The sequence below is a fragment of the Pygocentrus nattereri genome, chromosome 4 (genome assembly GCF_015220715.1).
Source record: "Pygocentrus nattereri isolate fPygNat1 chromosome 4, fPygNat1.pri, whole genome shotgun sequence".
Taxonomy (NCBI): domain Eukaryota; kingdom Metazoa; phylum Chordata; class Actinopteri; order Characiformes; family Serrasalmidae; genus Pygocentrus; species Pygocentrus nattereri.
In genome coordinates, this window is record NC_051214.1 from 48,136,678 (window position 1) to 48,162,935 (window position 26,258).

General features: G+C 43.5%; 1 protein-coding gene across 1 annotated transcript; it reads right to left on the reverse strand.

Moving 5' to 3' along the window:
- Positions 1-5,317: 5,317 nt before the first annotated feature.
- Positions 5,318-16,283, reverse strand: LOC108426250 (G-protein coupled receptor family C group 6 member A-like). Its single transcript, XM_037538121.1, has 8 exons — positions 16,050-16,283; positions 15,366-15,584; positions 12,652-12,812; positions 12,249-12,540; positions 9,102-9,890; positions 7,554-7,760; positions 7,347-7,464; positions 5,318-6,604 (listed from the first exon to the last, which is right to left on the reverse strand). Exons 1-8 carry the CDS (start codon positions 16,281-16,283, stop codon positions 5,511-5,513), a joined length of 3,114 nt encoding a protein of 1,037 aa, XP_037394018.1. The 3' UTR covers positions 5,318-5,510.
- Between the last annotated feature and the right edge of the window lie 9,975 nt (positions 16,284-26,258).

Genomic DNA, 26,258 nt, shown 5'->3' on the forward strand with positions numbered 1-26,258 from the left:
GATTGGAGATCCCCGCTCTTAGCATGCACAGATGGCCATGTTAAAAGAATAATGCGCACACGTAAGACTGTAAGCTTATCAAGGCAATAAGGTGGCTTGTGGGTTGCCTTTTTTCTTTTTTCTAAATTGTAATCAACACTTAATTACTGTACAGTAGATGTTTTTACTCTATGGCAGTGAACAAAGATAGCAGTAAATATGTGGACTTGTTACAGTAAGAGTTCTGCCATATTCTCCCATACCAAGTATGTGGACATTTTAACTATAGGTAAACTTTAATGAAGTTCTTTAGGTTATTTACAATGGCAAAGAAAATTATATTTCTTTTAGAGAAAAACACTTTTAACTTAGAATCAAACTGACGGTGTAGAGAACTCTTGTAGAGGAACAGACAGACTGCAACACAGTAATAATGATCAGAAACCTTTTGAAAGAAATGACTGTTGTAGTCTATGTGTCTGTATGACTGTTGTAGGGGAGGCAACTTGGACTGGAGTTCAGGGTGGCCTCTGCTTCAAAGGGGAATTCCACAGATTTTTCATAATATCTGCATAGTCTTTTCATAAAGGTTGACTCTCCTCAGCTTACTGAGACGAGAAAGGCATTGTTGGGCCTTTTTGACAAGCTGTCATGTGTTGAATGACCAGGAGAAATGCTCAGCAGTGTGAACTCAGAGGAATGTCATTTAGAGTGGTTTGATGTGAAATGCTCTGCTCTGGTGGTTTTTAATGGTAAATAAAGTGGCTGTATTGTGTTGTAGATATGGTGCCCCCGGTTCCTATCACCACCACTGTAAGAAATCCGAGTCTTTACAATCAACCATTTTACAACAACCCACTCAGAACGACTCTGTTTACATGTCAGCCACTGAACTATGCAGACATTTAGAAAATTTAAGGTTGCACATAAAGCTTGAAGTAGGTCAGAGATAGGACTGAGGAACAGGGAGGAGATGAGGAGTTTGTCATAGAGAGAGATTAAAATGTAGCTCAGTTTGTAAGTAGGACGGTGCGCCTGCTCCCAAATTTAGTTCATTTAAAACTCCAGTAAGTGCTAACTATATAAATAAAGATGCTGTGAAGTCTGTGCCCCAACAGCACATTGGCTGAAAATATTGATGCTTATAAAAACAACCCAACCTATAAATAGCCCCCCAATTATTTACTTTCCCTCATCTGCAGGGTTTAAAACGTGTTACTCATTTTATATTTCAAAGGTATTTGTGTTTGTATTACATTATTACATTGATTGCTGTTTGTTTCCACAGACACAGTGTGCTTAGTGTGACTTCAACTTGTTTACTAAGTTGTTGTCCTCCTCTGAAATCTTCTCTGGATGCATGCCACAGGTCTAAACTACTGCCACTGTGTCTGAAGATAGGTGACCTGAGGAGGCTGTAAATGTGGGATTACTGATGTTACAGGCATTAAAGACACCAACAAGGTTTATCTGTTCATATACAAATTCTAGTGGAACTGAAGGAAATGCATTTTATCCCAGAAGGATTTTCCAAAAAAACAACATAATGAATAATATTTAAATATTTTACAATATTATACAAAAAAATATGACTGACTCATTTTTTGGTGAGGTGCATGGGAAAAACGCAAAGCCAGACAAAGAAATGGGTGAGCATGCTAAAGATGATTAAACCTGTTTAAAAAAAATAGACCTGATTGTTTTTGTTTAAACCAGTTTTCACAGCAGGCTTTTCTTTTTTTAGCTGGGTGCACTTGCTTTAACAGTGGCAAATAACTGCTGCCTGATCACAGACAGTGAGTTCTCAGTCTTTTCCCAGAGGACCTGGTAGCACTTTGGGATGAAGTGACAAAAAATAATGCCATAGTTGGAGACCGAGATGGCAGAAGCCTGAATAATCAGCCGCTGTTCGTTTTTGGTGATGTACATGGGAATAAAGCAAAGCCAGACATGGATCAGCGTGTTAATGATATACCTAGATTATGCCTGTCTCGTTAAAATCATAGAACGGCTATATAGGCGTGCATCATAGCAAAGCCAATTATAGATCCCTCAGCACACACAAGGTTGATGAACATGCTTTGGGTTGATGGTGGGTCGACGTCTGGGGAAGCAAAAATCAACCAGAATGCACAAATAAGCCCTTGGCCAGCTTGACGAGGATAATGATGGGAATAGGCCTGTAAAGCTTATTAAGCTTGTGCTGCTTGTCTATGTCAAAGGCCAGAAATGCCAAAAAGGTGCAGAAAGACTTAATTAGAATGCAACACACACAGAAGGTAAAACCAAGACCATGCATGATCTGTTGGGCCCTGCAGAGATGGATATTTGGCCTGCCAATGAAGGCAATAATGCTTCCAAAACTAATAAGCAGTCCTAACTTCATTAAACAAGACATTTCAAAGCCGGACTTCTTGATCACAGGTGTGTGTTTGTGAAACACATATAATATTAATGAGTTTAGCAGCAACATCACGCCTATTGCTGCTCCCACCATTAATGCAATGGGATAAGGGTCATTCCTCTTTAGAAAGAGCACAGTTCTTTGCTTGCAATATCACAACATGTGAGTTATGCAGAAAATCAGAAAATAGAAAAATCCTTAAAATAATATGTTGTATATATCCAATTCAGAATAAATTAACTGTATTAAGGAGTTCACACTGAAGGTAAGAGGTAAATTTGTCACACCTAAATACAGAACAAATCATTCTGAACAGGGGCCTCTGACAGTCGTTCCCAGCATACACTTGCTATTTGCTTGGGCCTACTGGTCTGACCATCAGTCTTTCCTGCCATCTAATCCAAGTCACCATCAGACGGTGATCATTTGACAGCTCAGCACCTCTCTTCACTCGAGTGTCCAGGAGATATGGTCCCAAGTCAGATGAAGAACAACAATGTTGATCATTGACCTTTGACCCAAGGAGCTATGGTACCATGTACACTTATGAACATCCTTGTGTTTGAACCTGGTGTTTGTTCTGGACAATCCATGCCTGGCACAGAAGTTCAATAACAATTCACCATTCGGGTTCAGATTGGGCAGGCCATTCTTCCCAATCATGCCTCTCCAGGTCTCCCAGTCATTGCCAACGTGAGCATTGAAGTCTCCCAGTAAGACTATGAAGTCTGTAGGTGGGACCCTTTCCAGAACCCCACCCACTTGCTCCAAGAAGGCCAAATGCTCTGACCTGTTGTTTGGTGTATAAGCACAGACAAGTCAGAGTTTTCCTCTCTGCGATTTAAATTCACATTGAGGCGACCCTCTTGTCCACCAGGAGAAACTACAACTGCATGGTCGCCAGGTGAGTATCCCCACACCTGCCCGGCACCTCTCACCCTGTGCAACCTCTGAGTAGGAGAGAGACCAACCCCTATCCAGGAGTTTGGTTCCAGAGCCAACCCCCCAGTGAGGTTACATTCCACGTACCAAGGACCAGTTCCTACTGCAGGGGCCTAGGCCACCAAGGGCCTCCCTGCAATCTCCCACTGCCTATATGGCACTGCACTGCTCCCCTATGCTGGACCTTGTGGGTTCCCCTAGGCTTAACCGTGGGGTCATAACACAAAATTCAGCAGTTTCTTGACGGAGATTAATTCCATGTGCTATCAAATGTTTCATCAGATTTGACGTTATCTGTTTTGGAGGCCACTATCTGAAGGAACATTTTGCACCTGGAACTGTTCTTAATAACATTTTCAAGGTGGAGCTAGACTTTCAACCTCTTGAAAACCTTCAACCTCTACATATTTAGCTGTGTGCTTTCTGACTGGGAGCCAGTCACATTTTCTTTTTCTTTTCCTTCCTGCATTTGCAGTAAGGTTAACTCCAGCAATCCCTCGTGATTTGCGTTGTATGCAAAGTATTGAAAATAGGCACAGATTTGTCGGTGTTTTGCCGATGTGTTCAGTACCCAGCCCTAGATAAGATGCTAAGGCATGGATGGTCATTATGATTAAATAAGTGTCAGAAATCAAGCAATGACTTTGACAATGACAGTGTCTTGCACAGGACACTGGCTAAACAATCAAACCTATCATCTTATTTTATTTTGTTTCAGAAGAAGGAAAAACAAGCTACTTACAGCTGCAAAAGCTCCACAGGATTTCTTAGCCACAAGCTGCTAAACCCCACCCACTGACATGTGAGCTGCCTTGTGATTGGCCAGGTTGAGTTCAGTTATTAAGTGACACTTTTTAATCTCATAAACAGCAAAATTTCTACTATGCATTTAACATATCCATGAAATAAAACACCACATACACACTAGTGAGCACACTTGCCCGGAGCGGTGGGCAGCCCTATTCACGGCACCCAGGGAGCAATTGGGGGTTAGGTGTCTTGCTCAAGGACACCTCAGCCATGGACTGTCGGCTCTGGGGATCGAACTGGCAACCTTCCGGTCACAGGGCCAGTTCCCTAACCTCCAGCCCACAACTGCCCACTCATTTGTTTTTTCAGAGTATTCCCTGAATTTCCAGACCTGGATTTTTTAATGACCTGAATTTTTATTACTAGAATTATTGTTAACTGTTAACAATATGTCATTGTTAAATCATTGTTAAATTATTGTTAAAATTTTCTACAATTTTTAGTTTTTAATTTTAATTATGCCAAATTTTACATGCTTTTATTTTTTTCCAAGTATCATGAATTTGAGTTCAGCATCACAAATTCAGGTTCAGGATCGTGAATTCAGGTTTAGGTTCTGATGACACTCATTTAACTCCACACACTCCATATCACACATCCTTGTCTCAACACACAGGATTGCAGTAAACAAAAAATGAAAGACAAACATAAAACATGTAAACAACTTAAACATAATCATTCTTTAATAAATAATAACACTAAGACAACACAGGATTTGACAAACCGCGACTCTCCATATCCACAGAGCAGCTAGTTTTGTCTGATTAAAAACAATTTGAGATGAATGATGTCAAAAAGAGATTGTAGCCCTCTTTCCCTAGAAGAAAGCACCAAACAGGTTCAGATTTTTTAAATTAAGGAGGATTTAACTAAGATTAAACAGAAGACAAACAAAACAGTGGCATTACTTCTTTATGATATTCTCACAACACTGTTTTATAACACACCCTGGAAAATCTGGAACAGTGCTTTCCTATCACAGGCCCAAGTAGCTACCATCTGAGATGGCTTAATAACTTAAATTGTGTCCAAGCAGTAGATGTAGATAACACCACAAACTGCAGAAAAAAACGGGTTTTGACCACTACTCTTCGGCTTAGTTTCCTAGTGCGTGGATCCATATTAAACACATTTTAACTAGCAAAAATTACAGATGCTTCAAAAAAGTCATTCAACCATTAGTCTTGGTAGTTTTTATCGTTTATACAAGTTTTAGTTTTGGTATGACCATGGTGATGCAGACTTCTGGGTTTGTAGAAAATACAACCCACTAGAAACTTGCTTGTCCTGTTGCTTATCACTGGTAAGACATGTACGAATTTTATTACAGATTGTACAGATGAATAAACCAATTCAACCCAAACAGGCTTATAAATTACTTCCGGCTTCTTGGTCTCAGACTTTTTGATCTCCAACTTCTTTGTCTCCGACGCCTAAATGAGGCTATACTGGCTTCAGACAGATGCAGGCTGCTAATATCCCAGTTGGATGGGTCTGACTCTGCAATGCTGAATCGGCTCTGTGGAATGCTGTGCGTTGACTCTCTTAAGCCACTTGTGAAGTTAGAAATTACTCCAGAGTCTGAGTCATTTGTGAGAGGAGCAACTGGGGTTTTTACTGTCTCCAATGTCTTTTCTGAGAGGATCTTAAACCATTTTGGGGCAAAGTGGCAGAAGATGACTCCATAGTTGGAGACCATAATGCCAGAGATCTGGACGATGGGGCGTGATTCATATTGAGTGATAAAGATTGGAATAAAGCAAAGCCAGGCAAACAGATGGATGAGCATGCTGAAGACTATAGGATCAGTCTCATCACCTCTCCCCTTGAAGGCCAATCCAAAACACACCACAGCTAGTAAAGCAATGTAGACATGCATCACACCAAAGCCATACATGAAGCCCTGAGTGCACAGACGGTTCAGGGTAAGTAACTGAGTTTTTGATTGTTTCTCCTCAACATCAACAGGATCAAATACCATCCAGAAGATGCAGATGAGAGCTTGAATAGCAGTGAGGATTCCTATGATGACAAAGGGCTTATCAAACTTTCTTAGTTGGCGCTGCTTTGTAGGATTAGAGGACATTAACTCTAAGAATGTGTGAAGGGCCTTGACCAGAATGCAGGACACACAGAGCGTGAACCCAAGACCATACATGGTCTGTTGTGCTCTGCAAACATGGATGTTTGGGCTGCCTAAGAAAAGTATTACACCTCCAAAACTCACCATCAGGCCAAATTTCATCAGACATGAAATGACTAAGATGCCCTTTATGATGGGTTTTTCTCTGTGTAGGATGTAAAAGATGAATGAGAACACCAGCAGTAGAGCACCTATTACTGTTCCAATCATCACTACAATGGAATAAGCTGCAGACCACTCCAAAAACCAGATCTTCCATTTCTGACATTCCCTCGACCCTGGAAGAGACCAAGAGCCATCTGGACATTTTTTACAGGTGTCCTGATCTGTGGAGAGAAAGAAAGAGGAACGTATAACAGTGAAGTGGGGGATAAAGACAGAATAATGAATTGTTTCATTTTTACACAATAATCAGAACAATTATGGATTTTTGGAGAAAAACAAAAATATGTTTTAATTACTTCTGTTAAAAACATCTTAATAATAATCATGGTTCTTTAATGTACCAGAAAGGGCGATTTTGTGACATTGCTCCAAAACTCGAAAACAACATCAAATAGCTGTAGCGTTTCTGTAGAGAAACACTGGCGATAGAATGAGAGCTCTGTGACGTTCGACATGGCACTGCTATAGGGAACCACTTTTTGCCAAGTTCCTTCATAAAATTTAAGCTGTGCTAGAGTTGCCCCAACCAGTTGTAAATGCAGCTGTTCTAAAGTGTAAATGTATTGCAGCAACAACAGTTCACAGAAGGTTTGGCTCTAACAGTAATATCAGCGCAAGAAAAGTTTGGTGGAGAAGGAATAATAATCTTAAATAACTCTAGAATAACCATGTAGAATAACTCAGACATCAGACATCGTCCACCGGTTGGCATCATTTCTGTTTTATTAGGTGTGTTTATGGAGGCAGACCATGGGCACCAGTCATGTTTCAAGCAGCTCCGCTCTTATCTTTAATGCTGCCTGTTGCAACTGCCGGGACACCTTTCTAGTGCACAGTACTACTCAACTGGCGGTTTGATCTCATAACATGACAGTTTCAACAACAGTTCATTATCTTACTCACCTGTTTCATTAGAATAAAATCCTTCATTACAGTTAGTACAGTTATAGCAACAGGAGATGCTTGATATGTTCTTCTCTGTGCCAGGGGGACATGGCTTTGAACACCTTGACCAGGGCACCTGGAAGTAAAGAAGAAAGGTTTTTAGTTATTAATGCTTTAAGTAATGCTAATGTACAATGGCACAGACAGCATGTCATTTTATCTCACCGTAGAGTTGGTCCAGTGGATTTTGTGCTCACTTATCTCAACGTCCCCATTCTTTATGAAGAATTTTCCCACCACTTCACAAACTTTTTCATCCCCTTTCTGTTTCCACATCATGACATCATAACCATTCTCAAAATCACCGTTTTCATTGAAGGAGAATGTCTGATTATCCAAAGTGAAGTTCACCTTACGAAGAATGTCCACGAGCTGTAAAAGTAGAGGTATAAACCTGCCTTTATTTATGTAGTTTATAGAATGATCTCAACTAAAATCACACTGAATGCTAAACATTCGCATTTGCAACCCAGAGCTATCAAATCATGATGAACAGCAAACCTGACTCAGCGAGTTTTACTTCGTTGAACTTTACAAAGAAAGTATTCCCTGTAAATAAACTTAATGAACGGATGAGCATTTTTACTGTTAATATATTGATGATTGACAGTAATGTGTAAAAAGCAAGATATACAACCCAGTTTCCAAACCATATATTTAAACCCTATATTTAATTGAAAACAGTACAAAGACAAACATAAAATAGCAAAGATGTTTTGCTTTTCATCATCTTATAACATTCATAATAATAACAGTACAAGATTGAGAGAATCTGGAGAAATCTCTGTATGCAAGGGACAAGCCCGTAAACCAGTTTTTGCTGGCCGTGATCTTTGGGCCATCAGGCAGCACTGTATTAAAAACAGAAATGATTCTGCAGTGGAAATCACTGCATGGGCTCAGAAACAGCTCTGAGAACTGTCTGTGAACACAGTTTGTTGCTGCATCCAAATGCAAGTTAAAACTCTAAAACACAAAGAAGAAACTGTACATAAGCAGGACCAAGAAATGCTGCCACCTTCTTTGGGCCTAAGCGCATTTAAGATGGACCAAAGGAAAGTGGAAAAGTGTCCTGTGGTTTGACAAAAAAATGTGAAATTCTTTTTGGAAATCATGGACACTGTGTTCTCCAGACTAAAGACGGCTCTGCTTGCTATCAGTGCACAGTTTAAAGCCAGCACCCATGATGGTATAGGGCTGCATGCATTACATCACCACGGCTCCGTATTAAAAGAGTCTGAGTGCTAAACTGGCTGCCTGCAGTCCAGACCTGGCACCCACTGATAATATGTGGCGTATTATGAAATGAAAAGTATGACAAAGGAAACCCTGAACTGCTGAGCAGCAGAAATCTTATATCAAACAATACTGGAAAAAAAACATTTCACTTTTCAAACTACAGCAATCTCCTCCATTCACAAACACTTACAGAGTGCTGTTAAAAGAGGAAGTGATGAAACACAGTGGTAAACATGACCCTGTCCCAACATTTTGGGAATGTGTTGTTGGTGTCAAAATCAAAATGGGCATAAATTTAAATGAAAAAATACAAAAATTTCTCAGTTTCAATATTAGATGTGTTGTCTTTGTAGAATTGTCCTTTAGAAATATGGTTTACATAATTTGCATTATCCTTACTTTCTGTTTTTTATATTTTTTTTACATTCCAACTTTTTTTTAAAGAGGTTGTATATTATTACACCCAATTTTTACCTTGTATGTCATGAAGTTGGTATCTCCAGAGCAGGCAGTGTCATTACACTGAAGAAGTTTCTTCATGGCATGAGCTACAGCGTGCACGGCTACTCTCTGACTGTAGGCCTCCGTCACGTCCACAGCTTGGAGCAGGTAGTCATCGTTTGCCTCCTGGGGGTCTGTCACATTGCAGGCCAAAGGGGACGTGTGCTGTGATTGCTGACTGCAGTTAAACCTCATTTGTTTGTACTCCATGATGAAGTCATTTCTCACCCCTGGACGTGGCCTCAGATTCTGGAGGTAGTCTTCAAAACCTGGGATCTTCCCTGTGATGAAGGTAGTGCCAATAATGTCTCCCACCTTGTTTATGCCCTTCATCTTCATTAAGAGGCGAGACATAGACCATGCATTACTGGCAATCCAGGTTCGAGAAGTATTTGTTTTAATCATCTCTTCAAACAGCATCTCTACCTGCTGAATTCTTAGGAAGAGCACCACAACTCTGGCAGTTGCGTTTCGGATAATATCAGCCACCTCCTGGATGCGCTGTTTCACATTATTGTAGTTTGGTATCACTTCATCAAAGTCAAAGCATATCCTCTCTTTCTCTGCATGTCGCACAAAGTTCTCATAGATACCTTTTCCATAATCATCATCAAGGCTCACAATTCCAATCCAGTCCCAGTTAAAGGGCCTCATCAGCTTTGCGAGTGCCTGCGACTGATATATGTTACTTGGGATGACACGAAAGAAGGATGTGTAGCGTAATTTGTCACTTAGGGCTGCTGCAGAAGATGAGCAACTCACCTGTAATGAGAAAGTTGAAATGTTTAGATATGAACTGACCCTTTTAGTGTATATGTAATATAACATAAAGAAGGAAAATCTGAACTGATTTTGTAGGAATGAAAATGAGCAAGAAAAATGAAGCTGTATAGAAATCAATGACCAAACAATAACCGGCAAATTTTTGCCCTAAATTTAATTGTTAATTGATATTTTTCTATATAAGTGTGTTTGTGAACATTTTTATGAACTACAACCCCAATTCCAGTGAAGTTGGGACGTTGTGTAAAACATGAATAAAAACAGAATATGATGATTTGCAAATCCTTTTCAACCTATATTTAATTGAATACACTACAAAGACGAGATATTTAATGTTCAAACGGATAAACTATTGTTTTTTGCAAATATTCACTCATTTTGAATTTGATGCCTGCAACATGTTCTAAAGAAGTTGGGACAGGGGTGTGTTTCCCACTGTGTTACATCAGCTTTCCTCTTAACATTCAATAAGCGTTTGGGAACTGAGGACACTGATTGTTGAAGCTTTGTAGGTGGAATTCTTTCCCATTCCTGCTTGATGTCCAGCTTCAGCTGCTCAGCAGTCCGGGGTCTCCGCTGTCGTATTTTGTGCTTCACAATGCGCCACACATTTTCAATGGGAGACGGTCTGGACTGCAGGCAGGTCAGTCTAGTACCCGCACTCTTTTACTACGAAGCCACGCTGTTGTAACACGTGCAGAATGTGGCTCGGCATCGTCTTGCTGAAATAAGCAGGACGTCCCTGAAAAAGACGCTGCTTGGATGGCAGCAGATGTTGCTCCAAAACCTGTATGTACCTTTCAGCATTAATGGGGCCTTCACAGATGGGCAAGTTACCCCTGCCATGGGCACTAACACCCCCCCACACCATCAGAGATGCTGGCTTTAGAACTTTGCGCTGATAACAATCCAGACAGTCCTTTTCCTCTTTGGCCCGGAGGACACGACGTCCATGATTTCCAAAAACAGTGTGAAGTGTGGACGCGTCAGACCACAGGACACTTTTCCACTCTGCGTCAGTCCATCTCAGATGAGCTCGGCCCAGAGAAGCCGGCGGCGTTTCTGGGTGGTGTTGATATGTGGCTTCGCTTTGCATGGCAGAGTTTTAACTTGCACTTGTAGACGGAGCGACGAACTGAGTTCACTGACAGTGGTTTTCTGAAGTGTTCCTGAGCCCATGTGGGAATATCCGTTACAGAATGATGTGGGTTTTTAATGCAGTGCCGTCTGAGGGGTCGAAGGTCACGGGCATTCAGTGTTGGTTTCCTGCCTTGCTGCTTACTTGCAGAGATTTCTCCAGATTCTCTGAATCTTTTGATGATATTATGGACTGTAGATGATGAAATCCCTAAATTCCTGCAGTTGCACGTTGAGAACGTTGTTCTTAAACTGTTGGACTATTTGCTCACGCAGTTGTTCACAGAGTGGTGAACCTCGCCCGTCCTTGCTTGTGAACGACTGAGCCTTTCAGGGATGCTCCCTTTATACCCAATCATGACACTCACCTGTTTCCAGTTAACCTGTTCACCTGTGGAATGTTCCAAACAGGTGTTTTTTGAGCATTCCTCAACTTACCCAGTCTTTTGTTGCCCCGTCCCAACTTCTTTGGAACGTGTTGCAGGCATCAAATTCAAAATGAGTGAATATTTGCAAAAAACAATAACGTTTATCTGTTTGAACATTAAATATCTCGTTTTTGTAGCATATTCCGTTGAATTTAAAGGATTTGCAAATCATCATATTCTGTTTTTATTAATGTTTTACCTAATATTCCCAACTTCATTGGAATTGGGGTTGTATTTTCATTGCCAATACTGTGGCCCTAATTTTGTATAACAATTTAACAATATAATAATAATAATAATAAAAATAAAATTGTCAGAACAAAACCTCGCATCTCCAAAATGGTAACTTTAGAGGAGAAGGAAAAAAATCTTACATTACTTTCAATGTCAGTCAATAGAACCAGTGATTTTTGGCCATTTATTTTGGTCCATCCTTCATGAGATTTACACACAATATACAGGCCATCATGCATTTTTAAATTATCCCAAAAACTGAAAATCGAGATTAGAGGTTTTGTTCTGATCAGTGATACACATCCACACACACAGTCACACCAAGGGGCAATCTAGGTAGGAGGAAATCCACAAAGCCATGGGGAGAAAATGCGGACTCCACACAGACAGAACCCTGATGGATCACAAACAGCTGAACTAAAATAATCAAAAAATAAACTGAGGTAAAATGACAGGTAAAGAAAATGACTACATAGAAAATATCTTAAATAAATATATAAACAAATAAACACAACAATGTTGTGTTGCTCAGTATTACCTGGGGAATCTTGTACAGGCTAATCAGTTTGGCAGCAGGAATAGATGTTTCAGTATATCTCTCGCCAAGGAAAGCTTTCACAGGTGGATTGAATTTTGAAAAGTCAGAGAGGACTGTAAGTGACCCATTAACAGCCAGCATGTCTGCCACACACTGTACAGCTTTGGTTGCATATGCACACGGATCACACATCAGATATCCAAGCTGAATTCCAGGAAGAAATCCAGAGTCATTGATCATTTCGATTGTGTGAATTGAAGCTAAAGACAGTACAAATGTTAATAGATCAAAGCTGAAATAGACAAAGAACATTAATTACAATGAGAGTGTGGTTTTAACACATAGAGGTAATTATGTCAGGATATTGTTTTCAAAGCAACTTGATACAAACAAGGAGACTCACTTTATACAGGCAGACGTATCTGGAAGGATCCAAGGCTGAAGATCTTTTATATCAGTATGAACTGAGCTCAGAATCCCAATGATGATGTCTCCAGGTGCATATGCCCCATACATAGACTCTGTGCCACTGCCGTGGAGCTGCGACCCCAACATTACAGCCACCTCCAGCACAAGAAGGCATGAAAGAGACCTCATACTGAGAACTCACTGATTGACACAGGAGTGAAGGAATGGAAATTTGCAGTGGAGTTTAATTCACTGTTCCAGGGGCGTGCTCTTAGAGGAATACAGCAAAACGTGGGTGAAGAGACACAAACAATGTTCTGATCTAAACCATCAAGACGGAGAATGTGGGAGGACAGGTAACACAGTAAAGGGAGAGTCTGTTTTATCTAAAGCTGAGACGAGAAACTGACATCTGAGAACGCAACACCCAGAAATGACGTACTTATTAATGCAGTTCTGCCTTTTGGGGAGTTTGCTCGTCTATAGAAACCCTCAAGGGGAAAAAATGGCAAAAAAAGTTGAAAGCCTGCTCCTGAGTCCAAGTTTCACTTTAGTGCTTTATATTTTTTTCTGTCTGAAAATCGTCTGAAGAGAAAGTTGGTGCATCACTTGCACAATTCCAGTATGAGGGAGCTAACTCCTTTGTGTCTATGTTGTATAATGTTACACCAGTTTCAATCAAAAGGGGTAATAAGGGGTAATGTCAGTCAGTCCAGAATGTTAGCAGTAGATGAAGGGAAGTAAAAGTGCAACTCAGAGACATTAAAATGTTACTTTTCCATCTTTTGTGCAAGATGTTTCATGTATTTCAGTCTGTGGTGTTCATAAAGGATTTAGCTTTTCCTGGATGCTGTTTTTACACCTAAGCATAATAATATCACCTCTTTAAAAGTGTTTTCTGAAGAATCCGAGTGTGATCTGCTTCATCACTTCATGCTTTCTTTTACTCAATTTGTTTTGGTTTAAAAGCATGTGCTGGATTTGAAGGGAGGTGCTTAGCGACAGGTAAAATGTGCGTACAAGATCAGGTCTACATGAGAAAAAAAAACAAACTCAGTTGTGTAAACAGCACAAAGGCAATTTTAATTATCTCAATCTGCCACCCTGGAAATTAACTCAGGCACTTGTGCAGCACCAGTCTGAATACAAATGCTTTCTCATGCATAACTATTGAAGTTATTGATTTTTTATACTTGTTCATTAAGTTCCATTATGTTTGTGATATTTTGTATCATACTTTAAGGACTTGAAGTTAAATGGTAAGCAGTAGTGAAGGGGTTCCATCTCTGTACGTGCTTAATAGGTTTGTAACCTGTTGAAAGAAAGCAGTCAACCATAACACCCCTCATGACATGAATAAGAGAATGGAACCCATGAGATGGAGAGGTTGGGGTCAGTGCTGACCCAGTAAACTCTACTACCCTAGCCTAAAACCTTTGAATGTCTGGATATACCACAATAAAACCTGCACTAGAGATGCTTTTTGTGCCAGTGAGATACCTTATGAGTGAATCAGTGCCATAATTATTTGAAAAAAAAAGAGAAATCTAACATGTAGCTAAAGTAAATTTAGTATACAAACACAAAAACATGTCTCAATTATTGGGCGGCCTTGGAAATTCTTATGTAACTGAATGCAACAGGTACCTCATATTTATACCCTAGTAAAACTGGAAGTACTGGATGCCTGCTTGAAGAACAACTACACCCTAAGACCTTTTTTCATTAACAGCTGAAATGCACCGCTCTGTAATAATAAATTAGACCAGCCTTGCTTAAAATGTGAACACATCTTTCCAAACTGCACACATGTAATGGTCAGTTCCACCTCTGCTGTGTCCCTCTGGTCAACTCTGCATACAAATCTTCATACTTCATACACGTCGCAGTATGCAAATCAGTCAAAGAATGTGATGCACTACTCACACTGGCCTAAATATGAAAGTATTGGACCCTGGAGCGAGGGGAAAACCACACTTATGCGCTGAGATTAATACCCCTAGCACCACCTCACAAGGCGGGCAAGCAGCACTGGAACTACGGAAAGCGCAAATGTTCAGGGAAGGTTAATGTTACATGGCTGACTGTGTCAACCTTTTGTCCATACAGCCTTTCTCCACCTTTCTTCCCCTTTCCATAGTTTCTGTATTACTTGCCATTGTTGTTGTTTTTTTTCAGTGAGCGCAGCGCACGAGAGTTCAATTTACAAAGGGAAATGTGAATTTGAGTGGGAGCTGAATCAGATATAACACTGGGAAGTGTCGTGAACAGCTTGCAGAACATAAGGATTGAAGGCCATTGCAGAAAATACTGTTAATAAACAAGTTTATTTGTCATTTGCACAACATGTCAGAACATTTATGCATTGAAAAGTTTGTGGTGAGGCTCAGGTAACCACTCTACAGAAAAGTAAAAATTAAATATAAGAAAAATAAACTGAAAAGTATTAAATACTCACAAATTATACACAAAATATAGAGACAATATACATTTCAAAGTGACTTAAGTCACTTAGTGTTATTGTTCTTTAAAGTGGCTTAGTGTTAAAGTGTTAAATTGTCCATGGCAGAGATCATATGATATAATAACAACCCACAGCTTCACAGCTTGTTCAGAAGCCTGACAGCCTGTGGGTATAAACTGTTCATTAGCCGGGTTATTCTAGCCTGGATGCTGCGGAATCTCCTGCCTGATGGCAGGATGGTGAACAGGCCATGGGCTGGGTGTCCGGATCTCTTTGATCTTCCTGAGGCAGCGGGACTGGTACATGTCCTGTAAAGCTGGTAGTTTGCCTATAATGGCTTCTGCCGTCCTCACAACCACTCCTTTAAAGGCCTTGCAGTTGTAGGTGATGCAACTGCTGTACCAGGTAATGATGCAGCCCATGAGGATGCTCTCTGTGGTGCATCTGTAGAAGTTGGTGAGGATCTGAGGAGGCAGACCAAACTTCCTGAGCCTACGCAGGAAGAAGAGATGCTGATGGGCAGATCTCACAATAACAACCCAAGTCTGTGAGCTTAGGAACGAGTTTGACAGGGATGATTGTGTTGAATGCTGAGTTGTAATCTATGAACTGCATTCGTACATATGTGTTTTTCCTGTCTAGGTGTGTGAGAGCAGTGTGTATCATTAGTGCAATGGCGTTGTCTGTGGATCTGTCAGCGGTATGCAAATTAGTGAGGATCCATGGTGGCTGGAAGTGTTGAGCAGATGGAAGGAAGGAAGAGCGCTGCTCTCCTCCTGTTAGTTGCCTCAAAATGAGCAAAATGAACATTAAGTTCATCTGCAAATGAGGAGGAAGAGATCACAGATCACACCTTCTTTGTAGTCAGTGATGGTGTGCAGGCCACTCCACATATGTCAGAGATCAGCGCTAAGATAGTTGGATTGCACTCTGTCCCTGTAGCTCCTTTTGGCCAGCCTGATGGTCCTCTGAAGGTCATATCTGGCCTCCTTGTAGCTAGCCGAGTCACCAGAGTTGTAGGCAGCAGCTTGAGCTCTTAGGTTGGCTCGAACCTCAGCATTGATCCAGGGTTTCTGGGTGGAAAATGATCTGACACTGATTTTTGGTACAATGTCTTCAGTGCATTTACTGATGTAGCTTGTGATGGAGTCAGTCTGATCCATAGTGTAGAAAAATCACCAACCTCATAAGACCTCTCAGTTGCAAAAGTGCCATTTGATTCTGTGACTCTCCATATGTTCTGGTAGCCAACATATGCTAGTCCTTAAACCACAGCAGCCCAGCCCTCCCGGTTTCCCTCGCAGCCCCAGCTCCACACCCACAGATCACTGCAGTGCCCCTCCTAGTGTGCCCCTCCCATTTTTTAGCATTTTTCAAAGTTCATTTCAAAGCTCACAGAGTCCGAGTTTACTCATTCATTCGTCTGCATGGGGAATATTAGAGAATATGCAAATGAAATGAGCTAAAAGTGCGTTGACCATTATAAATTAAACAATAATTATTAAAATTAACTACACGCCTGAAAATGTCCATATCCTCCGGCAATAATGGAGTTTAAAACAAGATGGAAGTGTATTTAATCCATTGTTAACATTAACATGAAATCAAGCAGCTATGGAGTCTCTACAGAGGAACATCAGCAGTAATGACTTTAAACATAGTATGCCACCTTTCAAATTAGTTTGTCAATTTCAGCCTTTGAAATATTTATAAATATTTAGTTTGAATTTAATGCCAGCAACACATTACAAAAAAGTTGGGACTGGGGTAACAAGTTGTGTAATGCCAAAAAAATATCTGGTCGTTGATTGGCAACAAGCCAGTGACGTGACTGGGTATAAAAAGAGAGGCTGAGTCTTTCAGAAGTTAAGATGAGGAGAAATTCACCACTATGTGAAAGATGTGCAACAATTCAAAAATAATGTTTCTCAGTGTACTTTTGCTTTTCATCATTTATGGTACACTATATTGCCAAAAATATTTGCTAGTCTGCCTTCACACGCATATGAAATTGAGTGACGTCCCATTCTTAATTCATAGGGTTTAATATGATGTCGGCCCACCCTTTGCAGCTATAACAGCTACAACTCTTCTGGGAAGGCTTTCCACAAGGGTTAGGAATGTGCTTATGGGAATTTTTGACCGTTCTTCCAGAGGCGCATTTGTCAGGTCATCAGACACAGCAGTCTCCAATCTAATTCATCCCAAAGGTGTTCTATCGGGATGAGGTCAAGACTCTGTGCAGGTCAGTGAAGTTCTTCCACACAACTGGCTCATTCATGTCTTTATGGACCTGCTTTGTGCACTGGTGTGCAGTCATGTTGGAATAAGAAGGGGCCGTCCCCAAACTGTTCCCACAAAGTTGGGAGCATGAAACTGTCCAAATCTCTTGGTGCTGAAGCATCAAGAGCTTCTTTCACTGGAACTAAGATGCCAAGCCCAACTCCTGAAAGACCTCACACCATAATTCCCCCTCTACCAAACTTTACACTGGTCACATTACAGTCAGACAAGTACCGTCTCCTGGCAACCACCAAACCCAGACTTGTCCATCGGATTGTCAGATGGAGAAGCATGATTGGTCACTCCAGAGAACACGTCTCCACTGCTCTAGAGTCCAGTAGCGGCACTTTACACCACTGCATTCCACGCTTTGCATTGCGCTTGGTGATGTAAAGCTTGGATGCAGCTGCTCGGCCATAGAAACCCATTCCATGAAGCTCTCTACGCTGTTCTTGAGCTGATCTGAAGGCCACATGAAGTTTGGAGGTCTGTAGCGATTGACTCTGCAGAAAGTCGGTGCTCACCATGTGCCTCAGCATCCGCTGACCCCACTCTATCATTTTACGTTACTGACTACTTCGTGGCCGAGTTGCTGTCATTCCCAATCACTTCCACTTTGTTATAATCCCACTGACAGTTGACTGTGGAATGTTTAGTAGTGAGGAAATTGCACGACTGGACTTGTTGCACAGGTGGCGTCCGATCACGGCACCATGCTGGAATTCACTGAGCTCCTGAGAGCGACCCATTCTTTCACTAATGTCTGTAGAAGCTCGGCTTTATACACCTGTGGCCATGGAAGTGATTCGAACACCTGAATCCAATAGTTTGGATGGGTGGCTGAATACTTTTGGCAATACATTAAAACATTAAAAGATTCAAAGAATCTGGAGAAATCTCTGTATGTAAGGGACAAGGCCAAGAACCAGTATTTGCTGGCCATGATCTTTGTGCCCTCAGATGGCACTACATTACAATAGACATTAATCTGTAGTGGAAATCACTGCATGGGCTCAGAATTACTTCTGAAAAACATCCATCCATCCATCCATCCATCCATCCATCCATCCATCCATCCATCCATCATCTTCCTCTTCTCCGGGGTTCGGGTCGCGGGGGCAGCATCCTGAGCAATGAGGCCCAGACCTCCCTTTCCCCAGCCACATCCACTAGCTCCCTGGGAGGGATTCCGAGGCGCTCTCTCAGGCCAGCTGGGCGATATAGTCACGCCAGCATGTCCTGGGTCTTCCCCGGGGTCTCCTCCCCGGTGGACTTGCCTGTGACACCTCCCAAGGGAGGCGTCCAGGAGGCATCCTAACCAGATGCCCGAACCACCTCAACTGGCTCCTCTCGACGTGGAGAAGCAGCGGCTCTACTTTGAGTCCCTCCCGGATGACCAAACTTCTCACCCTATCTCTAAGGGAGAGTCCAGACACCCTGCGGAGGAAACTCATTTCGGCCACTTGTATTCGCGATCTCGTTCTTTCGGTCATTACCCAAAGCTCATGACCATAGGTGAGGGTGGGAACGTAGATCGACCAGTAAATCGAGAGCCTTGCCTTATGGCTCAGCTCTTTCTTTACCACAACAGACCGGTAAAGAGCCCACAGCACTGCTGACCCAGCACCAATCCGCCTGTCAATCTCCCGCTCCCTTGTACCATCACTCGTGAACAAGACCCCGAGATACTTAAACTCCTCCACTTGAGGCAAGAGCTCATCCCCGACCCAGAGAGGGCTCTCCACCCTTTCCCGCGTGAGAACCATGGCCTCGGATTTGGAGGTACTGATCCTCATCCCGGCCGCTTCACACTCGGCTGCAAACCGATCCAGTGAAAGCTGAAGTTCACGGCCTGATGTACCCAATAGGACCACATCATCTGCAAACAGCAGCGATGTGACCCTGAGGTCACCAAACCAGACACCTTCCATCCCCTGACTGCGCCTAGAAATTCTATCCATAAAAATTATGAATAGAATCGGTGACAAAGGGCAGCCCTGACGGAGTCCAACTCTCACTGGGAACAAGTCTGACTTACTGCCGGCCATGCGAACCAAACTCCTGCTTTGTTTGTACAGGGAGCTTTTTAACTACCTTAGTGACTTCGGCCTCAGTAATGGACAAACCTATTCCCGTGTCCCCAGACTCTGCCTCCTCACTGGAGAACGTGTTGGTGGGATTAAGAAGGTCCTCAAAGTATTCCTTCCACCGCCCAATGACGTCTTCAGTCGAAGTCAGCAGCACACCATCTCCACTATATACAGTGCTAGTGGCACACTGCTTTCCCCTTCTGAGTCGCCTGACGGTTTGCCAGAATCTTTTCGGAGCCGACTTAAAGTCACTTTCCATGGCCTCACCGAACTCTTCCCACACCCGGGTTTTTGCCTTGGCAACGACTGAAGCCGCAGATCGCTTGGCCTGTCGATACCTGCCAGCTGCCTCTGGTGTCCTACAGGCCAACTTTGATGGCATCTCTCACCTGGGGCGTCCACCACTGGGTTCGAGGATTACCACCCCGACAGGCGCCAACTACCTTGCGACCACAGCTACAGTCAGCCGCTTCAACAATGGAGGAGCGGAACATGGCCCATTCTGAGTCAATGTCCCCCACCTCCCCCGATATCTGGTCAAAGTTCTGACGGAGGTGTGAGTTTAAGATCAATCTGACAGGTTCTTCTGCCAGACGTTCCCAGCAAACCCTGATCTGACCGGCATCTTCCCCCACCACCTGATCCAACTCACCACAAGGTGGTGATCAGTTAACAGCTCAGCTCCTCTCTTTACCCGAGTGTCCAATACACATGGCCGCAAGTCCGCTGACACGACTACAAAGTCAATCATTGAACTGCGGCCTAGGGTGTCCTGGTGCCATGTGCACTTATGGACATCCTTGTGTTCGAACATGGTGTTCGTTATGGACAAACTGTGGTTTGCACAGAAGTCCAAAAACTGAACACCACTCGGGTTCAGATCAGAGAGGCCATTCCTCCCAATCACACCCTATGAAGGACTCTATGAAGGCTGGCTATTCTGAACTGCTGTTCGGTGCATAAACACAGACAACAGTCAGGACCCGTTCCCCAACCCGAAGGCGTAGGGAAGCTACCCTCTCGTCCCCCAGGGAAAACCCCAACACACAGGCGCCGAGTCGAGGGGCTATGAGAAAGCCCACACCTGCCCGCCGCCTCTCACCATGGGCAACTCCAGAAAAGAAAAAAGTCCAGCCCCTCTCAAGGAGATTGGACCCAGAGCCCAAGCTGTGTGTTGAGGTGAGCCCGACTATATCTAGCCGGTATCTCTCAACCTCGCGCACCAACTCAGGCTCCTTCCCCGCCAGTGAGGTAACGTTCCAAGTTCCAAAAGCCAGTTTCAGCAACCGAGGATCAGAACGCCAAGGCCCACGCCTTCGGACACTGCCCGATCCACAACGCACCGAACCCCTACTACTGCCCCTCCCATTGGTGGTGGGTCGATGGGAGGGGGGACTCATGTAACTCCTTCGGGCTGGGCCCGGCCGGGCACCATGAGTGAATGCCCGGCCACCAGACGCTCGCTGGCGAGCCCCTCCCCCAGGCCTGGCTCCAGGGTGGGGCCCCGGTAACCCTGATCCGGGCAGGGTACACAAGTCCTTCCTTTTTGGTTTCATAGGGGTGATTGTGGATCGCACTTTGTCTGGCCTGTCACCTAGGACCAGTTTGCCATGGGAGTCCCTACCAGGAGCTTTTGCTCCAGACAACATAGGTCCTAGGATCATTCAAGCACACAAACCTCTCCACCACGATAAGGTGGTGATCCATGGAGAGGTACTTCTGAAAAACCACTGTCTGTGAAATCAGTTTGTCGTAACACGCATAAATGCAAGTTAAAACTCTAAAATCTAAAGAAGAAACCATATGTGAAAAGGATCCAGAAATGGCAGCACCTTCTCTGGGCCTGAGGTCATTTAAAATGGACTGAGGGGAAGTGGAAAAGTGCCCTGTGCTCTGACGATTCAACATTTGAAATTCTTTTTGGAAATCTTGGACACTGTGTACTCAGACTAAAGATCACTCAGCATGCTATCAGTGCACAGTTCAAAAGGTACTATTCATGAGGATATGAGGGTGTATTCGTGCACATGGCATGGGTGAGGGGCACATCTGTGAAAGCCCAATTATTGCTGAATGATATATACGTTTTGGCACGTTACCATCCAGACGACGTCTTTTTCAGGGGAGGTCTTGCTTAATTCACATTCTGCATGCATTACAACAGCATTGCTCTGTATTAAAAGAGTCTGGACACTAAACTGACCTGCCTGCAGTCCAGGCCTGTCACCCACTGAAAACATTTGGCGCATTATGAAATGAAAAATACAACAACGGAGACCTGGAACTGTTGAGCAGCTGAAACCCTATATCAACCAAGAACAAGAAAACATTTCCCTTTCTATACTGCAGCAATACATTCTCCTCAGTTCCCAAATGCTTACAGATGGTTATTAAAAGAAGAGGTAATGAAAAACAGTGGTAAACATACCCACGTGTTGTTGCCATCAAATTTAAAATGGGCATATATTTTTCGAAAAACAATAACATTCCTTAGTTTCAGCATATGATTTATCATCTTTGTACTATTTTTCAATGAAATATAACTTTTAAATGGTTTGCACATCATTTCATTTTGTTTTTATTTACATTTTGCACAGTATCCTGGGTCTTTTGGAAATAGCATTGTAAAGACAGGCACATCTTCGATAGATTTTTTTTTGTTTGTCACATTTTAACAAACACATAACTGCTCCAATAGCCCACATGTAACAGAAAAACAGCAGATCCAGTGAGGTGCACAGACTGTGGAAAGAGTAGAGACAAAAGTATCGGCTGTGAGATTTTCTGGAAAACAGAGAGTGATTTCCATTACGCTTATGTAAAATATACCATGTTATTGATTGTTATGTGAAATACTGTAATAAAACAGTAGGTCTTTAAGAGTTCTTTAGCAAAAAGTTGGTTAAATAAAGAACAATTTGAATACTTAAATTAGGACTGCTTACAACCCCAATTCCAATGAAGTTGGGACGTTGTGTTAAACATAAATAAAAACAGTGATTTGCAAATATTCACTCATTTTGAATTTGATGCCTGCAACACGTTCCAAAGAAGTTGGGACAGGGGCAACAAAAGACTGGGAAAGTTGAGGAATGCTCAAAAAACACCTGTTTGGAACATTCCACAGGTGAACAGGTTCATTGGAAACAGGTGAGTGTCATGATTGGGTATAAAGGGAGCATTCCTGAAAGGCTCAGTCGTTCACAAGCAAGGACGGGGCGAGGTTCACCACTTAGAACAACTGCGTGAGCAAATAGTCCAACAGGTTAAGAACAACGTTTCTCAACATGCAACTGCAAAGAATTTAGGGATTTCATCATCTACAGTCCATAATATCATCAAAAGATTCAGAGAATCTGGAGAAATCTCTGCAGGTAAGCAGCAAGGCAGAAAACCAACACTGAGTGCCCGTGACCTTCGATCCCTCAGACGGCTCTACATTAAAAACCGACATCATTCTGTAACGGATATTCTCACATGGGCTCAGGAACACTTCAGAAAACCACTGTCAGTGAACACAGTTCGTCGCTCCATCTACAAGTGCAAGTTAAAACTCTGCCATGCAAAGTGAAAGCCACATATCAACACCACCCAGAAACGCCGTCGGCTTCTCTGGGCCCAAGCTCATCTGAGATGGATGGATGTCATGTCCTCCGGGCCAAAGAGGAAAAGGACTGTCCAGATTGTTATCAGTGCAAAATTCAATTATCAAACGTTTATTGAGTGTGTTAAAAGGAAAGGTGACTGTTAGGAAGGGTCTCCTTGGACAGTGTTCTCCCTCAGAAACCAGAGAATGAAGCGATAAACCAGCTCGGCAGATCCCGCTAAGACCCAAGTTTAGAGCATGCCCGGTGCAATGATGAACAACCACTCTTGTATAGAGACAGAGTTTATTCAGCATAAAGCACACAGAAGAAGGGGAAGTCCCCTCTTTTATAAACACAGAGAGCCCGTCCCTCGTGCTCGCAGGCAGCCAAGGAAGGGCCCGACCACATTCTAACATTTGTCGTAATGTGCTTGTCCATACATGGAGTTGTTTTTCTCCATCTCTGGATGTGCTCAGTTCAACATCAAAATCCAGTAAGTCAAAAGTGCAAATGGGCTGCAGAATGAAAGAGGAACAATAGTTATTAACAGCCACACAGTATGCACAAAGGGCAGACACCCTTGCACCCTCAGCAGAGTCTGATTTTATTAATACATGTTAGTCACTGGGGAAGAGACAGGCCAAAGGAAAGTTAACCCTTTCATTCCCCTCTTTTATAACTCATTGAAGACGGGTTATAAGCAATACGCACATCAGAGAGAACAGAGAAAAAGGTTCCTACACAGAGACAGAAACAGCATCATAATAAGATGGTTCCAATGACGCGTAGATGGGCTGTCGCACAGTCTGTGCCATAAAGACGTAGTCGGACCGGTGGGGGATGAGCGAGGAGGCCAGAGCGTACACTCGATCCATGAGGCACCTGAAAAGACACGGTCCCATACACAACAGTAGCAACAGCACACATACACATACAATAGGAGCTTTCATGGCGAGATACCTTCCGAGCAGAGAAAGAGCATTATCAGCAGCATCATGCTTCTGCAAAACAAAAGAGAGATTAATAATAGGCAGAGTGGGTTATAATTCAGGAGCTTTAACACAACGGGAGGCGTGGATCCACTGTGGGAAAAGGTCAGTTAAGACACCAGTACACGTAACAGTGAGTACAGTTGTGGGCTCTGAAAAAGGAGGGTCAGAAAAACCCTTTCGTTCAAACTTTTTAACCATGATTTGGTCCCTGGACTTATACGGATGCGTGGGGGTCTTGGGAGGGTCAGTAATGTTTTGATTGACCCTCTCCCAGTATTCATTCAAGACTGACAACAGGCCCGCTGTGTACTCACTGCGACGTACTTCAAGGTCCGCCAGTCCCCCCAGAGGACTGGAAATGGTCGTCCCATGACAATCTCGTATGGCGATAGTCCACCTAAAGTGTCTGTTCGCGCCATGCACAGTTCAGCTAAGACCACAGGTAGGACTTTCACCCAGTTGGTTGTGTTTTGAGTCGGCATGGCTTTTGCACAAACGAGGCATCGGTCTAGAATGCGGTCTATAGCCGAATTCAAATTATGAATGCAAAACAATTCTGATGTCATGTCATGCTTCACCCCTCTTCGCTCCCGATGAGAAATGCCATGAAAAATCGGGAACGAGAAAAGGAACACAACGGGCGGGGAGACACAGACGGCCCTTACCGTCAAGGAACGGCACAACAGCAGAGTCATAACCACACGAGAACCAATGCCGCGTATCCGAAGGCGAGGCAGAAGACTGGATGTCAACCAGATCCAGGCCAGGGATGCAATCAACAGTAAGAGCAGCACAGGAGAAAGAGGAGGAGCCAAGAAACGGGCAAGGGGGCCCATGGAGCGCGCCATGCCTGGCGGCAGAGTCAGCAGCGTTATCCCCCGATCGAGTCAGGATCGGAGCCACGCTGATGAGCACGGACCTTGACCACAGCCAGACGAGAAGGCAGGAAACTAGCGCGAATGAGGTCCTCGATAAGCGAGGCATGAGATATGGGCTTATTATCAGACGTGACAAAACCACGTAGAGACCATATACCCCCAAAATCGTGCACGACACCGAAAGCGTAACGACTATAAGTGTAAATAGTAACATCCTGATCCTGAGAGAGAATACAGGCGCGCGTGATAGCGTACAATTCGGCCGCCTGAGCAGAGGAGAAAGGCAGAGAGAAGGACTCCACAACAGTAGAGGGAGGGGAGCAGACAGCGTAACCACAAAGGAAAGTGCCGTCAGAAGGCTTAGAGCAAGAGCCACCCACATCCACATAGAAAGAAAGACCACTAGAGAGGGGGGTGGACAGGACGTCCAGGCGAACAGAAGTTTCTGCGGCCAGGCGAGAAGTGCAGTCATGCGAATCAAAAGAGGAAGAAGAGTGTGAGTCAGACAAGGATAGCAGGCGCATGAGAGCAGAGGACACAGAATCAGGGCAGAGTGAGGACGGATAGAAAGATTTACAGTGGCGAGAAGAATGTTCTCATAACCTGCACGGCGCTGGGCCGATAAATGCTGTGTGGAACAATTGTCAAGAAGCTGACACACCTGATGTGAATTATGCAAGGTGAGGGCATGACCTAAAACGATTTTCTCCGCATCTTGTATCATGAGGGCACAAGCTGCGACCCCTCTGAAAAAAGAGTAGTATGCGCAAGGGCGCCCCCCCCCCCCCCCCCGTGGGACTGGGCAAGCACAGCAGCCGCGGCGCCCCCAGACTCCGACACCCAGAGATGGAATGGCAGGCTGTAGTTAGGAAGACCCATGGCAGGTGCTGAACGAAGGGCAGTAAGCAGAGCCACATAGGCAGCGTTCATGGCATCAGTCCAAGTCAGGGAGGAAGACATGGGCTGGTCACGGGAGAAGGAGGCCCTCAGGGTCTCATCGTGGGTGGAGCAGTCGGGAATCCACTGTCTGCAGTAATTGATGAGACCCAGGAAGGACATCATGGCCTGTTTGGTGGCGGGTGTAGGAAGGCGTGTGATGCAAGAGACCCGGTCGGCAGAGAGCAGGCGTTGACCTTGAGAGAGTTCATGGCCTAGGTATTGAACACGCGGGAGGCAGAACTGCAACTTTTTCAGTGAAACCTTGAAGCCTAAGGCGGCCAGCCGTGTGAGAACCAGTTTGGAGGCATCAACACAGGTGCATTCGTCTGGGGCCGAAATCAGGAGGTCATCCGCGTACTGCAAGAGCAC

Coding starts and splice junctions, on each gene's coding strand:
- LOC108426250 (XM_037538121.1), bottom strand. CDS start 16,283: ATGGATCAGACTGACTCCATCACAAGCTACATCAGTAAATGCACTGAA. Junction 7,465..7,553: donor TCCACTGGACCAACTCTACG/GTGAGATAAAAT, acceptor CTTTACTTCCAG/GTGCCCTGGTCAAGGTGTTC. Junction 6,605..7,346: donor ATTTTATTCTAATGAAACAG/GTGAGTAAGATA, acceptor TTCTCTCCACAG/ATCAGGACACCTGTAAAAAA.